Source organism: Astatotilapia calliptera, chromosome 3 (genome assembly GCF_964374335.1).
Source record: "Astatotilapia calliptera chromosome 3, fAstCal68.1, whole genome shotgun sequence".
Taxonomy (NCBI): Eukaryota; Metazoa; Chordata; class Actinopteri; order Cichliformes; family Cichlidae; genus Astatotilapia; species Astatotilapia calliptera.
Genome location: NC_137424.1, coordinates 81,277,129 through 81,294,311, shown reverse-complemented (window position 1 = coordinate 81,294,311; position 17,183 = coordinate 81,277,129). Strand labels below are relative to the sequence as shown.

At 42.4% G+C, this 17,183-nt stretch overlaps 1 protein-coding gene across 1 annotated transcript; it reads right to left on the bottom strand.

Moving 5' to 3' along the window:
* Positions 1-1,479: 1,479 nt before the first annotated feature.
* Positions 1,480-15,378, bottom strand: LOC145425969 (uncharacterized). The gene is made up of 5 exons (XM_080299496.1): positions 15,107-15,378; positions 14,740-15,009; positions 5,729-5,968; positions 4,914-5,165; positions 1,480-3,958 (listed from the first exon to the last, which is right to left on the bottom strand). Exons 2-5 carry the CDS (start codon positions 14,816-14,818, stop codon positions 3,852-3,854), a joined length of 678 nt encoding a protein of 225 aa, XP_080155622.1. The 5' UTR covers positions 14,819-15,009; positions 15,107-15,378; the 3' UTR covers positions 1,480-3,851.
* Between the last annotated feature and the right edge of the window lie 1,805 nt (positions 15,379-17,183).

The following is a 17,183-nucleotide window of genomic DNA, read 5'->3' as shown; positions in this document are numbered from 1 at the left end:
ATCTATAGATTATTTTAGTTTCATGTGTCCATTTTTAGAAATGTAGAAGTGTCTGACTTCTGTTCAGTGTGATGGATCTATATTAAAAATAATATTTTTGATTGTTTTAAAGACAAAAAATGAGTTTTACACATATGGTGATAACAGTTAAAACAGATCAAGTTGAAGAAGTTAAAGAACCAGACAGGTGCTGTGATGTAACTCAGTTTAACTAGTTCAGCTGGTCCACTACAACAGGCTAGTTCACTCATGGCTGCTTGTGCACCTAAACATGATTTGCTGTTAAATTCATGTTCATTTCACTTAATGAGGGGAAAATAAACCTGAACTTCCCTGCTTCTTCTCTTGTGTGCACAGCTGAGGCTCCTCTCTCCTGATTCACAGGTAAAAATCAGCACCATAGCAGAGGGGTGGTGCTGCATCAATCAACATGTAATATCTTTGACTGTGAAATGCAGACGTGTCTGCCTACCTCGTGAGTTTACCATCGTCATTGTAGCGGCTTAGTACTTACCGCCCTATGTTAATGCTAAGTTGGCCATGGATGAGCTGTGCAAGGCAATAAGCAGTCTGCAGAACTCCCATCCTGACACAATGCACTTCATCACTGGTGACTTCAAACATGCTGAATAAAATCTGGGGATTAGTATTCCCCAAATTTGAACAGCATATGAAATGTGCAACAATGGGGAAAACACACTGGACTGCATTTCGTTGCCCTGTACCTGTGCATGTGCAATGACAATAAAGTTGAATTCTAATTCTATCCTATAGCAACATCCAAAAAGGTTACAGAGCAACCACACCTTGGTTTGTCAGACCACATATCCATGCTGCTGATCCCTGCATACAGATCCCCCCTCCCCCAGCCACAAAGACTGTGAAAACCCGGGCAGAAGGTAAATCACATTAGCTGCAGGACTGTTTTGAAAACACGGACAGTAGCACAGCTGGACTGGCCGCCCAGTGGGTCGATGGTGATTTTTTGTTTTTATGGGCCGATGTTTTTTGTTGTTGTTGTTTTTGCCAGTTAGTCATGAGTGACTTTGACGTGGGCCAATTACAGCCGAAGAGGTCGAACTTTAAAGTTCTGTAAGTGAAAAGGAACGTGATTTGTCCCGTACTTCATCTAGAATGAAAAAAAGACACAAAGCTGGAGTTATTCTGTGTCTTTACACTGTCAGCTGCTCTTCTTCTCTCATCCTCTCCTTTGCTACTTCAATCATGAAACTGATCAATGATCAGGTGATTGGCTTTACTGTCACAAGTCTGCCTCTGTTTGTTTATCACCCACTCTGCGCCAGAAAGAGGAAACCAGCGGATAAACAGCAGCAGCACATTTAAGCTTGATAAGCTGTTGTTAGAATTTATTTAATATTACTTTCTAGTATAAGCTGATGTTTGTTGGAGCCACAGCTGTAAAGCTGCTGGTAATGATATTGGTTTGAATATGTGGTGAGAGGGAAACATGAGAGATGATGAGATGAGATAGCCTTTATTTGTCAGTTGCAGGCCTTTTCCCCATAACCGAGATGACAGACCTTGCCGACCGTACATACAATACACAAACATCACATTGGGGAGACAGGTCAGGCCAGGTAGCGAGGAAAAAAAATGTCGAAATGTGTAACACAGAAGGATAATACAGGAATGCAAAGGTATCAACACACCATAGCACAATAAACACAGACAGGCAACATGGGAAAGAGTTCCAGTGTGTACATCTCATCTGGGACCGCTGCAATCTTTCGACTGCGCCTCCAACTGACCCAATGTCCACATCATGGGGGAGGTAAGCGTTGGAGGTGGCGTTGGATCCGGGGTAGAGAGGGTGATGCATCAGTGAGTGCTTATCAGTATCAGTATATGTATGTGTTTGTGTGTCCAGAGTTCAGCTGAGACAGTGTCCTTCGCCCTGCCAGGCTAAGTCAACAGTCTTCCAGCCAACCCAGGTGGCCTTGCAAGGAATGGGAAGGAACAGACTAAACACAGTCGTTATCAGGGAGTTGTTGTTTTGCTCCGGCCTTACAGCTGGCGCCAAAGGGGTCTCCGCATGAAGTGATGGTGCTTTTTACTTTAGTGTGAACAGCTCATATGAATTTCAAAGCAGTTCTACAGTCCAACACTGGTCTCTCAATCTCCCGTTGGAGAGCCACGAGCTTCACCATACTTGCGTTCTGTGATGTTGTCATTTCTTGTGCTCAAGGAGCCAATTTCTGATTTTTCCTCCCCGAGATGTCATCCTATTTTGCGCCCACAGATGTTATTCCGAGCTAGCCCTTCCGAGATGTATCCCGTCTGCAGTCAGAGATCTTATTCTGAGTATTCACAGCAGCCGTAGCCTCTCCAAGATCTTATCCGTGCTGACTCAATGAGCCCATTTTGAGAAACTCACGCCTCTCCCATCGTTCCAATCCCAGCGGGCAGCCTTGTGGGGGTTTGAACAGCCGGTTCCGCTTTCTTAATTCTTCGATAAGTCAGGGCCAAGCCAGCTCCGATAAGCCAGAACCCTGTTACCATGGTTCCGAATAGGTAGATATCTTCAGCACTCAGGCTCACCCGAGCCCAAACTTCTCATTGAGAAAGGGGTGTCAATTGCATTTAGGGACCAGTTGATCCAATCCATAATTCCTCTTTTAGGTTTTAGAGAACAGACTGTGAGAGAGTGTTCCAGGGAAAATACAAAAAAAAACCCACGAGACTAGACAAGGACATAAGCAGGGATGATAAGGGAGAGGAGAAAAAGTGTGTCCACCTACTCCGAGAGCCAAAGAAAGAAAGAAAGAAAGAAAGAAAGAAAGAAAGAAAGAAAGAAAGAAAAAAAGAAAGAAAGAAAGAAAGAAAGAAAGAAAGAAAGAAAGAAAGAAAGAAAGAAAGAAAGAAAGAAATGAAGATGAAACCAAGAGATGTCCTTACTGAATTGTCAGAGCTGAACAGGTGATGGAGAAACAGGTTTACCTTTTAGGTGACATGAATGAATTGAAGGGAAGTGATGAACTGGTTCTGAGAGACAAATAAAACCAGGATCCTTTTCTAAGTAGCTGACAGCTGGTAACTGTGCAGGGGCGGGTCTAGCAAAATTTTTCCAGGAGGCCAGGTAGGGCATTAACAGGGAGAGGGGGGCTCAAGGAAATACTTAAAATGGTAAATGGTAAATGGCCTGTATTTATATAGCGCTTTACTAGTCCCTAAGGACCCCAAAGCGCTTTACATATCCAGTCATCCACCCATTCACACACTGGTGATGGCAGCTACATTGTAGCCACAGCCACCCTGACAGAGGCGAGGCTGCCGGACACTGGCACCACCGGGCCCTCTGACCACCACCAAAATTTTTACCTTTGATGAATATTTATCTGAATCTTACAATCCATGTTGTCATCTGATGTTAACTGTATAGTAGTACATATTAAGTCTAATATATACCCTAGTAATAGTAGTATCTACAGTACTTTTTCTTTTGGGAAGGTATCACCTTTTCAGTCTGCAATTCTGTTAAAGAAAGATGTTGGATCTATCTAATTACATACATAAATTACTTTACATAATTAGGCGGATTCCTAATACTGAGGAATTTCTCTGATTTAAGCTGAACCTGATTTACCATCACAAATAACACATGAACTAAAGCCTCCTCAGGCTGACTGTGTTGAAAAAACAAAAATGTGGAAAAAAAGGCCTGAAAACAACACATTTTCAATCGAATCAAAAGAAAGGAAGTGAACGAGGGGAAAATAGAAAAAAAATTCCTTTCTGAGAAATGAGAAGCTGAAGCTTCTGGTGTGATGCTCTCTCTCTCTCTCTCTCTGCTTGCTTTTGATAAAGTTTCAAGAAAAGTGACGTGTTTCAGGTCACTTTGCTTCAGATGAGAAGTCATGCTCAGTGGTGATATCAACGGCAATATCCTCATTCTGTCCAACCTGGTGAGTCATCTCCATGGAAACAACAAGTCTATTTCCTGTGAACAGAGTGAAGACATCAGTGCCCTGTACTATGAAACACGTCCAACATACCCAGTTACCTGGGTTCACTTACACAACAATAGTAATTAGCACTCACATAAAGATGGTTATTAATTTAGCTGGTTGTCAATCAGGTATGAGTGTGAGGAAAGTGTGGGGAAGTTTAACTTCCTTTGTCTCATTACACCTGACTGTCTTGTTGTTTCATGACAAGATAATCAGCGGGCCCAGATGCAGACATACAAACTAAAACACAGCCTTTTGATCCCATAGTTCATAAAAAACTAACAAAATCCAAAACAGAAGCAAGACAGAAAAATGATGAATAAACAGGAGAGTATCTAAACAGACACTCAAACAGAAGACAACTGAAGACTGGTGCTACACATACACACAGACAAAATGAAAACTAATCAGGGAAACACCTGGAAAACAAGAACAGCTGAAACTAGGCAGGGACACTGAGACAAGCAGTGTTTTCAAGTTACTTGAAAAATGTAACAGGATTACTGTAACCCGTTACTGCCCATCGCTAGAGATAAGGCAAGCAAAAGTAAATCAAGGACAGAAAAGACAAATAAAAAACAACAACAAAAGTACAGTGGCATAGAGACACCAAACACAAAGACAAATGCAAATATTCAAAAAGATGCAAGACAATAAGAGGATAAAAGTAAAAGCTGAAATACAAGAAACTAAAACTGAACTGCAACTCGATAGTTTTACCTTCAAAAGGTTCAAAATGTAAGAAACATAAAAATAAAACTGAGAAAAAAAAACAGAAAAACCAGGAAATATCTACTATTATAACTATAATAATAATTATAATAATGTAAACTTGAAACACCATGAACACAGGTATCTAAAGCCAAGAAAGCAAAACTAAGTACAATGAAACATATCACCTAACTCAGGATGGCAGCAGTGCTGCACCTGTGTGCAGGTATCTACCTGAGCGTGTGGTGTAGATCTGATCCAAGCAGATGGACAGCAGCAGACCCGTCATGATGAAGTATGGACAGAAGACCAGCAGGTGGAAAAGAAGTCTGAACACAGACAGAGAGGAAGGAGGAGGTTGAGGAGGAGGAGGAGGGGGTGAGGAAGAGCTGGTTGGATGAGAAAAAGAGGGAAGGGAGGAGTTGGAGGGCATGGTTATAAGATGGGGAGAAGCCACAGCAGATCTGACAGCAGTTGTAGGAGGATCTGTAGGAAGAGCGATTTCAGTTTATTAAATCAGTATGTCACTCTGAAGGATTAATCTGAGTAAATTGACTTGGTCCAAACTTGGCACTGCACCCTCAGAAACGCTGCTCGTATTTTGAAACCGATGGTTGTGAAATGGTAAATGGCCTGTATTTGTATAGCGCTTTTACTAGTGAAAACCTCCGAGGACCTGGCATCACATTTTAGGTTGTCTAGACCGCAATACAAAATTTTGCTCTACAAGGGCCTGATACACTTTTCTCAGAAACTACACGAGGTAAAAAGATAATTCTATGGTTTTTAAATTCATCAGGTAACAATCAGCCCAAATAGCAAAGAGAAATAAAAATGCATACCATGAAAGAGTTCGGATCTGAGGAGGTTATATACGATTACAGGAAATTGTCCTAAATATGATTCAACTGTTCCTCAGTTTTTCATGATAACACCTTTCCTCCACCTCATGATGCTTTCCATCAAGTGAAAATGTTTAGGAAAATGTAAAACAGGTAACTTTTTTACTATATAACCACAATGATAGGAAATGATGTCAGTGTACCAACCTCTGATCTTTAGGAAGCTTTGAGGAGATGGTCCAGCTAGATCAGTAGCACACCAGTATACCCCCTTATTAGACTGCTGCACGTTGGAGATGGTGTGCTCTTTATAACCAGATCCAAGAAGACGTCCACTGAAGAAGAAGTAAGCTGCCACCATGTCACCATTGATCTGTCTGCAACGCAGAGTAACATTACTTCCTCTTGTCACAGGAAGTGCAGGGATCTCCAGGATCACTCCTTTTTCTGCATAAGAGACAAAAAGATTCATAAATAGAGACAGAGTTTCACCAACAGAGCAGTCAGAAGCTAAAGCTTCAGCAGGGGTCATCGGTCTCTTGTGACTTCAGGGTCAATCAGACAGTACAGTGAATTTGGAGCTGTGTTCCAGGAACATCCAAACAGTTGAGAGAGTGAGACTGAGGAAAAACTGGTTTTTGCCTTTCCTGTCTAGCACTGTAGCAACTTTGAATTATTGTCTGAAGGCCAAACAAATCCCCAACAGGTTTACTTTCCCAAGTGGACTTTTTCCTGGTCCACTTGTATCCCATAGTTTATTTGATTTTTATTAGCATTTATTAATTATTATTATTATTATTATTATTATTATTATTATTATTATTATTATTATTATTATTATTATTATTATTTAGGAGAAGAGGGATAGGGATCCTCTTTGGGATCTCGTGCCAGCCTAGACCCCGACCAAATGGCCGGGTCTTCTGGGGCCCCCTGCCCCAGTTGGTGAACAGAGAAAATGGGTTGTGTGATGACCAGTGTTGGGGAGTAACGGAATACATGTACCGGCGTTACGTATTTAGAATACAAAATATGAGTAACTGTATTCCGTTACAGTTACCGTTTAAAAAGGTGGCATTTAGAATACAGTTACTTTGTTGAAATAAATGGATTACACTGCGGTACTTTCCTGTTTCATTTTGTCGCGGGTCAGGACTGTTTGGGTTTTGTTTGACAGCTACGTTCTGTTGTTCCAGGTGGCAGCGTTACGGTTGCCATGGTTACAGGGTGACGCGCGCTCTCTCTGCGACTGTGTTTCCTGGGTGAAAGAGCGCCTTTTTGTTGTTGTTGTTGTGCTAAGCTAACAGGCAGAATGCTACAGGTATAGCTCTAAAGAATGTAGCATCATGGGCAGTGTAGTCCGTGTTGCAGGGAGACTGGACTGCCATACACGTTATGGGTCTGTGAGCACGAGGAGGGAGAAAAAGGAGAGTGGAAAGGTACGAGTTGTCATCGAGGAAAAACGGGAGCTGGAAGCATGTAAATATAATAATAACCACTGCAGCCAAGAAGAGTGCCTGACGAGCCCAGTTGTAAGTAAGCTATTAAGACTCGACTGTACGCTGTGTTCGTGTTTTCCTCCAAAACAATAAGCTCTGTTGGAGCAGCCTTTCAACGCCTCTCTCTAATGATGGTGGTCGAAACAGGAGAGGAAAACACTTTCAAATGTAAGTATATGAAAATCTGGTTGTACAAAAGTTAAATTGTTATAGAGGTGGTGTTGTTAAGCTTTGGGCATCTGCATAGACATTTTTTTATTTTATTTAAAATAACCGTAAACCAGCTTGTATCGCGGGTCCCGCGCTTTTTCATGTATGGCCGCTTACATACAGCTAATTTAGATTTTTTGAATTGGTGATATGTTGTGGGAAACAAAGACCAAACGGCTTAATTTATTAAAACGAGGAGAAAACGATCACCTCTTCACTGGGGTGAAGAATTGGGCCACTATTGCGTGGAGGTACAAGAATAAATCAATTTACACATCATAGTCATATGTGTACGGTTCTATTAACCCCCATGCTGTACAGCAGCGGTCCCAACCTTTTTTGCGCCACAGACCGGTTCATGTCAGACACGGAGCGGCCTTTAAGGAATCGCGGATAAAAACAACCACATAAAATGATCTGACCAAGACAAAAACTGTGGTATTTTGTAAATATAATAATAAACGTGAATGTACTGTGTAACTGTGTAACTTTATTAGCAGCATCCTCCTGAAAATGCGCCGACAACATTGAGAGTAACATCCTCCTCTCTGCCGCTTAATGCTCTCTGGTCACTATGGTAACGTGTAAATATTTCTTTCAAAATAAGACACACGACTACAACAAGGGAAAAGGCCCAGGGAAACTGAGTTAATGAGAAAAACACTAAAACCATAAATTTCACACCGGAGCCTCAACTCTCGTAGCCCGGTATCAAACGACTCATGGACCGCTGCTGTACAGAACCTGTTATGTCCAGACGGTATTCCTCTGGTGTTTTGCTGGGAAAACTTTTGGGTTTAGGGATTAACATAGTTGCCATGGTTTCCTTTCTTCTCTTATTTGTTGTGTGTGATCAGGACAATTCTGGAGAAGATGGGCCTGCAGGGGAAAGTCACCCCCTTGCAAGCCATAAGACATGGGATAACTTTTAAAAAAATACAAAGTAGGTATGTGTGTTATCAAGAAGATAATTCTCAAGAACACAAGTTAATAAATGTGCAATTACTAAGAGTTGTTGTGGTGTTTGTATTTGCCTGCTGCCATTTTTGATTTGCTCTGCCTTTAGGATTGCAAGTATCCAGGCTCAGGAGAGGGGTCAGTGGAAAGCCCACTGCTGCTACTTGGCCCTGGTTTGCCCTCATGGATGAGGGAGAAAGAGGAAAAGAGACAGGGATGATGAGCTGGCAGACCTCATCAGAGAGGACATGAGGCAGCAAAGAGAGGCTGAGGAGAGGAGAGCAGGTAGAGGATGGAAAGACTGTTTTCACTTCTAGAAAGATTAGTTCCAAAATGAGTTATGTATTGAGAAATGTAATTATTTGAATATATTTGTTACATTGTTATATGTGTTGCATTAGTTTAAAGGTTTTATTTTATTAATAAATTCATTAAAACAAACAGTAATTGTCACTGAACTCAATTTAATTTACAGGTATTTGTAACATGTATGAACATAACGCTAACTTTGAACAATATTACATGGATATTTATTTGATAGCAATAAAGTAAATAACAATAACAATTAAACAAGAATATTTCAAATACACAGTATGTAAAGATGGAAAAACAATATTTTCAGTTGTTCACACAGGATTAACCTGAGTGAGCTGTTCCTGGACCGTCTCTTTAACAACTCTAATAGATTACAGGAAGTCTCTGGCAGTGTTGCTGAATCTGCACGAGCAAGATCAGACATGGATGGGGTGCTGCAACTGAGACCTGCGGTTTGTCTTTTCTGGTGGGCGAGTGGAGAACCACACAGGGTGGTCTGCAAAGAGAGCTTTAGGATGCTTCCTCCCACTGTCCACTGCATCGTCCATCCACAGGGTTTGCAGGGCTGGCTCAATCGATGGGTGCCACATCACTAAGATGTTTTCAGAAATATGCAAGCAGGAGATGGTGGATGCTATATTACTACTAGTATAATAGTTGTAGCAGACAACAGTTTGATAAAGTGCTATGTAAAAAAACAAACAAACAAAAGATTAGATTCTATTTGTTTCAAAGATATTTAGTTTATATATTTTATATGATAAAGTACATGTGTAAGAATGACCAGTGTTGTGCCAAAAAACGATTGTCTGCCAAAAACTGATTTCCGGTTTTTGCCCTAAACTGATTGCTCATATTTAACCTGCTATGAATAACTTGTTGGTCTATAATATGTGGAATGTCAAATGTATCCCTCATTAATGATATCAAGTCACCTTGAGCCACAAACAACATTCCTGTAACAAGGTAGAAGCTGCAATCAGTTCTTGGCACTGACATGTATATATCCTTTATTTATCCAGTTCAAAAACAATCTTGTTGACATTAGAAATTTATTTTTTAAGAGTAATCTGGCCAAGAGGACAGCAGAGAGCGCAACAAATATATCAATTGTACCTACATTATAACCAGAGTTATAAAGACACTTGAACAACAGGTATTTATTGTATATATAAAACCCCTTTGTAAACCATGTTCACCGAAGTCTGTTTACCAACATACATAAAGATATTACACATATTACACACGGAAACATTGGTAATCAGTTTTGGCAGGTGAACACTTTTTTGGCACATTAAATTAGCTAAGTAATTCCTAAAGATTGTAGAGATGTAGATTAAAGGAAATTATTTTACCTGGATATGATTGTCTCTGATGAGCCTCAGGTACAAAACGTGCGGGCGACAACAATAAGGTTGTCCTAGCTCCTCGAGAATTAAAATTGTCCAAACAACGGAGCGACATTTCTGGGTCCATTTTAAAGTTTTCGCGCTGTCCACAGCCCATCTGTTATGTTGGATACTCATTGTTTGTTCAATAAAGTTTCTATGGAGGAAAAAAAGGGGGCTGTCCACAGCCGCTCACTTCCTGATTACCTGTCTGTCTAAGGACACTACCTTGTGACGTAAGTAGGTAGTGTCCTTATGAGCAACGAACTGGCGGGGGAATGAACATCAGCGTGTGGCTTAAATAACTGTTGCCTGATTGCTTGCAATTGGCTCCAGGTGTGCAGAAGCTGGAGGAGGTGGCCCTGCCCAGGGGCGGATCCCAGGTAGGAGCAGGAGCCTCATGGAAATTTCAGCAACCCACTGCGGACCATGACACTTGCTGTGTCCGAATTCGGGGGAAGGTCAGCAACCCATGTTGGTAACCGTCCCTCATGCTTCAAGTTCTCTTGGTGTTTACCTTACTAACAAAACTTTCTTGTGCTACAGTTCCCAGACTCATCTTGGCTCAAACCCTCAGCTCACGCTCTACCTTCGGACTCAGGATACCAAACAATCATTCTGATAATCCCTCTGTGCCTCACCTGCCTGCCCTCCTGCCATCGCACTCTATCTACAGGCCCCGGATCTCAGGTTGCGTCCCCAACTGCAAATAAGACTGATAAACTCAATACTTTCCACTTCAGGGCTACCTCCACTGCCTCCCAAACTCTTCTGTCTTGTCTCTTCAGTGTGACAGGTTCCTGCCCAGCTCCACTCTGCTCCACTCTGCATCTCAGGCCTCATTCCCTCACCTTAGCCACGTTTCCTAGGTCACACCAAGTCATGCTCCACATTCTATTGCTTTGTTTTTGACACATTTCCAGAGCTTAAGTCAAATAAATATTGTAAAACCACTTTCTGTCTCTGTCTGGGTCCTGTACCTGAGTTCAGTTTGGTACAAACCATTCGATTACGTGACAATACAAACTGGCCAGAAAATTGATTCAGCAGACCCAGTACGTACAGCAGTCTCCAAGCAGGGAGCCATCTTAGGGGCTCATGAGCAAGCTCTGCAGGACCTCGATACGCAGTGTCAAACCATAGGCGAGACTCAGGCTAAGATCTTAGCTGCCCTGCAGGAAATTCAGTTAGCTCTTTCCCCTACACCGAACCCGTCCCCAGCATCCTCCGCCCCTGCGGCTGAACCTGTCCAGTCATCCACAGCACAGGCCACACCGTCAAGTTCCATTTTCTGTGACGCTGCATTCCCGGAACTCGAGCCTTATTCCAGGGAGCAGGTTCGCTGTACTGCCTTTGTATTAAAATGTTCCCTTGTGTTCACACATTTACCTCGCTCATTTGCTAGTGACTCAGCTCGGGTAGCATATCTGGTGGCTAAGCTTCAGGGCAAGGCACTGTTATGGTCTGAGGCTTGCCTGTTGGCCCATCCCCTTCCAACCTGCTCATATGATGATTTTCTGGGTGAGTTTAAAAAGACCTTTACTCATCCAATATCGGAGGGCAGTGCTGATGAAAGGTTGCTAGCGTTGCAGCAGGGAAACCGCAGCGTCGCCGAGTGGAAGACACCTTTCAATATGCCCCTAGGGCATTTTGAGTATTTGGTCATGCCTTTTGGGTTAACCAATGCCCCCGCTGTCTTTCAGAACCTGGTCAACGATATGCTCCGTGATTTCCTGAACCGTTTTGTCTTTGTTTATCTTGATGACATACTCATTTTCTGTCCGAGCAGTCCTCCAACGCCTCCTGGAAAACAGACTTTAGTCAAAGCCGAAAATTGGGAGTTTCATGCACAATCTGTCACATTCCTTGGCTATATACTTGCAGGGGGGGCAGGTGAAGACTGATCCAGCCAAGATTCGCACGATTCTGGAGTGGCCCACGCCCACGTCACACAAGCACCTACAGCGTTTCCTTGGCTTCGCCAATTTCTACCGGAGGTTTATTTGCAACTACAGCCAGGTAGCCGCACCTCTCACTGCACTCACATCCACCAAAAGACATTTCATCTGGACACCTTAAGCTGAGGCAGCTTTTAGTAGGCTCAAACAATGGTTTACCTTGGCTCCGGTGTTGTGTCACCCAGACCACTCCAAGCCTGGAGGTGGACGTATCCGACGTTGGCGTCGGGGCTGTCCTCTCAGAGCATTCAGGGCAAGTTATACCCATGTGCCTTTTTTTCATGTCGACTTTCATCAGCTGAGCATAAGTATGATGTAGGAGACAGAAAGTTGCTTGCTATCAAGTTGGCCCTAGAGGAGTGGCGTCACCTACTGGAAGGAGTTGAACACTCATTCACCATCTTCATAGACCATAAAAACCTTACTTATCTAAAAACAGCTAAACATCTTAATGCACGCCAGGCCCATTGGTCTCTGTTCTTTGATCGCTTCAAGTTTGCCATCTCCTTCCGTCCAGGTTCCAAGAACACCAAGACAGACGCTCTGTCTCATCTTTATGATCCAGACATGGAACCCACCGAACCAGCTCCTTTGCTTCCTACTTCCTGCCGCGTGGCATCCTTATCCTGGGACATAGAGGAAACCATCCAGCAAGCATTACAGGACGAACCAGACCCTGGCATGGGTCCTTCAGGCCGCTACTTCGTACCCACAGCAGCCTGCTTGGCTGTACTCAAGTGGGCACATATCTCCAGATTTTTCTGCCATCCCGGAATCCGCCGCACCATCTCACTACTACGTCGTCACTTCTGGTGGGCAACTTTGGAGCAAGATGTGCAGGAATACGCCTCTGACGTGTGTGCCAGGAGCAAGGCCCGAAGTCAGCGTCCAGCTGGCTTTTACAACATCTGGCTGTCCCTTCTCGCTCTTAGTCCCACATTTCCCTAGACTTTGTCACTGGACTGCCTAGGTCAGCAGGTAAAACAGTAATACTCTCTGTGATCGAAAAGCAGCTCACTTCATTGCCCTGGAAAAAATACCCACTGCCATGGAAACCGCAAGACTCATGATTGACCACGTCTTCCAACTCCACAGAATTCCAGCAGAAGTCACTTCAGACAGGGGACCTCAATTTACGTCCCAGGTTTGGAAATCTTTGTGCTCTGCCCTAGGTGCGCAAGTCAACCTCAGCTCCGGTTACCACCCTCAAACCAATGGACAGACTGAGAGACTAAACCAGGAATTGGAATTGACACTCCCCTGCATGGTTTCTCATAACCTGGCAACCTGGTCAGCACATCTCCCATGGGTAGAGTATGCACATAATTCACATGTTTCTGCATCCACTGGTCTCGCTCCTTTTGAGGTGTCCCTAGGCTATCAGCCTCCCCTATTTCCTGAGAAAGAGGCTGATTTGGCTGTGCCTTCCATCCAGCACCACCTCCGGCCCTGCTGCCGCGTCTGGATTCAGACTCTGGAGGCACTACGGAAAGCTGCTGCCTGTCACTGCCACTATACGGATCGTCTACGATCACCAGGTCCTCAGTACGCTCCAATGCAGAAGGTGTGGCTTTCAGCTAAGGACGTTCCCCTTAAGGTTTCCTCCCGCAAGCTGGCTCCTCATTTTATTGGGCCATATGTCATCCACTCGGTTATCTGGCCCACTGCTGTGAAACTCAAGCTTCCCCAAGTCTCTGGATTCACCCGGTTTTTCACGTTTCCCATGTCACGCCAAGTCACGCTTCATGTTCTATTGCTTTGTTTTTGACACATTTCCAGAGTCAAATAAATATTGTTAAACCACCTGTTGTCTCTGTCTGGGTCCTGCACCTGAGTTCAGTTTGGTACAGACCACTCGGTCACGTGACAACCTGGTCAGTGCTGTGCAAATGGTGTATTTAGTGAGACACAAATATACAACACTAGAAATACAGAATAAAAGTTTAGTTTTATAGTTTTACCGCTGTTATGTTTGGGGGCAATATAGATTCAAGTTCTTACTGGAAACTCAGATATTCCTACTTCTAACTTCTGCACCATATCTGAAAGCCAAAATCCAGAATTCCAGAGGGTTCGACATGATGCCGGCCCACCCTTTGAAGCAATAGCTTTTCTGGAAAGGCTTTCCACAGGCTTAGAAGTTTTATGGGAAGTTTTGACCATTCTTCCAGGAGCATATTTGTGAGATACTGATGTTGGACTAAAAGGAGTGGCTCACAGTCTTTGTTCTGATTCATCCTAAATTAATCCTAAATTCATCCGGGTTGGGGTCAGGACTTTGTGCAGGCCAGTCAAGTTGTTCCACACCGAACTCAGTTATCCATGTTTTTATGAACCTGCTTTGCGGCCATCTTGGAACATAAAGAGCCTATCACCAAACTGTTCCCACAAAGTTGAAGTATGAAATAGTCCAAAATGTCTTGGTATGCTGAAGCACTAAGAGTCCCTTTCTAAGAACCGAAAACCAAGCCCAATCTTAAAAGTAGAGATAGTGTCTGTCTCCTGAATCCAAACAGGAAACTGCTTACATAGAAGTGGGGGCTTAAAAACTGAAGGCTCTGCCTTCCATTCTACTTTTAAATACTCTAGGAAAAACAAGTAAGCCTGCAGTGTGAGAGTGCTCTAATGGGCTGATAAGGTCATTAAGATAAGATGGGGCCTGATTATTTAAGACCTTGTATGTGAGGAGAAGGATTTTGAATTCAATTCTCGATTTAACAAGAGAAAACACCAGTGTAGTCAAACAGCAAGATGAAGTGATATAAGACTACAGTGAGAGCTAACATTCTTAAATGTCTGATCCGACAGATGATTTGTAATTCTTGAAAAGTTATGTACAGCATTATATTTGAGGGGAACTTTACAGAGACCTATGGGAACATTGTCTGTACCTGAACTACTGATGGAGATATTATCGCTCTTCTGTCCAAAACTGGATTCACACCAGTAATCTGCACTTGAAACTTTCATGAAGTCAAGAACACAGGGGGAACCATGAACCTTCCCAAAGCCTGCAGCTGCTCCACAGTCCTCAGTGAGTCCTCCTCTGGTCCTCCTCACTGCCCATCCATCAACTGTCTGTCCATCATCAACACAACTCAGAGACACTGAAGATGATCCACTGAAGAACTGCTGAAGGTCTGGACTGACAGACAGAAAGACTGGAGGACAGACAGACACACAGACAAACAGACAGAGTAAATGTATTTGTGTTCTTGTTGGAGTCTCACTGATTGTTTTACACTTCCATCAACTCACCTGCAGAAACAGTCAGTGCAGACTGCAGCAGTACACACACACCTGCAACAAGTGAAAAACAAAAAAATGAAGTTAAAAGTCTTTAAAGTCTTTCTTACTGTCCTCGGAGAAAAAACATGGTCCTGGGTCAGTTCAAGTAGTGCTTTCGAGTTTGGGACTTAGCCCTCTACTGCATGACTTTTTAATTTTTTGGGAAAAAAAAATATTTCTCCCTATTTTGGGGGAGCTTTAGGGTCCCTAATAATATATCAATCATAAAATTTGACACTCTGCCCCCCCCAAAACAGATATTAGTTTGTTGCTTCAAGGCAACACTGTGCGACAAGGGTAGTAAAATGCCAAGTTATTCTATAATAAGTTGTATTAGTACAACAAGGATGAACTTGCAAAGAAAAGCGTCTGGACTTCTTTAAGTTACTTGAAGACGTTTCACCTCTCATCCGAGAAGCTTCTTCAGTTCTAAGGTCAAATGGTGGAGAGTCCCAGATATAAACCTAGTGGGAGTTTCCCCCCACAGAGGGACAAGGTTTATGTCCCTCTGTGGGGGTAAATAGAACATAGCAGTGTTGGATTAAGTGCAGGAAACGCTAGTATAAGGTGTCTATGGAACAAAGCTCCTTCAACATTGACAATGACCAGAGTGGATGACTACAGGCATTTCTCTCAGTCAACTGATTGTGTTTAGGGAAAAAGCAGCTAAATACACTGAGATTGCTCCACATAGTTAGTGAGCTGTGGGTTTTGTCAAACTTGGAGTGAACAAAAGCAGAAAAACAGTAAAAGATTCGGATATTTGAAATTCTGGTTTATTTCATGAATACAATGAAACAGTTTACAGAGCAAAGCACACATGATAAATAGATACACATAACACAGACAGTGAGAAGTAAAAAATCATCGTCTTACCGGATGTTATATTCTGTAAACTTAAAATAAACCCCTGAAATTAGAGTTAGTGTTTTAAGTCTTCTATTAAAAAACACGAGTCAACACTTCTTTCTCCGGTAGCATTACTGAAGTGACACTTTAACGATGCTTAAATTCGCAGTCGTTATGATGATAAAACATGTTCTCTCGTTAGCAGATGTCTGCACTGTCACTTGTCATGAAAATGTCCAGAGTTAGGGTTCAAGCTTACTCTTCAATTACCACTGATCATTATTAGAGCCCGCAAAAGATTTTTCACATTATCCCCATAAACAACATGCTTTTATAGAAATCATTGTTTCACAAAGATTTAGATTCTTGTTTCACAATGTGCATGAACTTAAACTCTTTAGAGTTTCATACTTATAAAGTATAGAAAAGAATACATTTATTCCAATGTATGAAATACACTTCTTGTAAAACAAAAAATAAGTTGATTCGAAATGCATTAAAAAAAAATAGCTCCAGCCATCACCTTTCTCCTGTACACGTACACACACACACACACACACACACACACACACAAACACACACACACACACGCACACACACACACACACACACACACACACACACACACACACACACACACACACACACACACGGAGGGAGAGAGAGAGAGAGATCATTAATACAAAAGATTGGATTTGGATTTTCACTCTTTGTTGGAATTAATATGAACAGCCACATAAAATTCATTCCAATTTTTTGCCTTTGCTTCAATGAAGATGTGTCTTTAAATCTACGATATCTTTCCTGTTCAGAAAGTTTGCTGACATAGTAAAGAAGTGGCTAGGGAACTCAGTAATTATGAGTAGCCACAGCTTAGGGACACTTTCTCAAATAAAGAGGATTTCATCATCTGCGGTTGGTGAAATAAGTGCCACATTAAAAACAAATCAGCAGATCCGCAAAGTATGGATACAGACTCTTTTCAACTATAGAGGTAGATGTACGCTTCATGTACTTATCAACATACATTTCAAAGGCTTGCATTAGAGTGCATTGGTGCACACTTGGGCATCTTTTATTTTACATGGTTATACCACTGTGAATTTTGCTATATAAATATACTCAAGAGTCTATCATATGTTTGACATCCAGCAAAAAATTCAAAAAATATATATCTTTAAATCAGCAACTTAGCAAA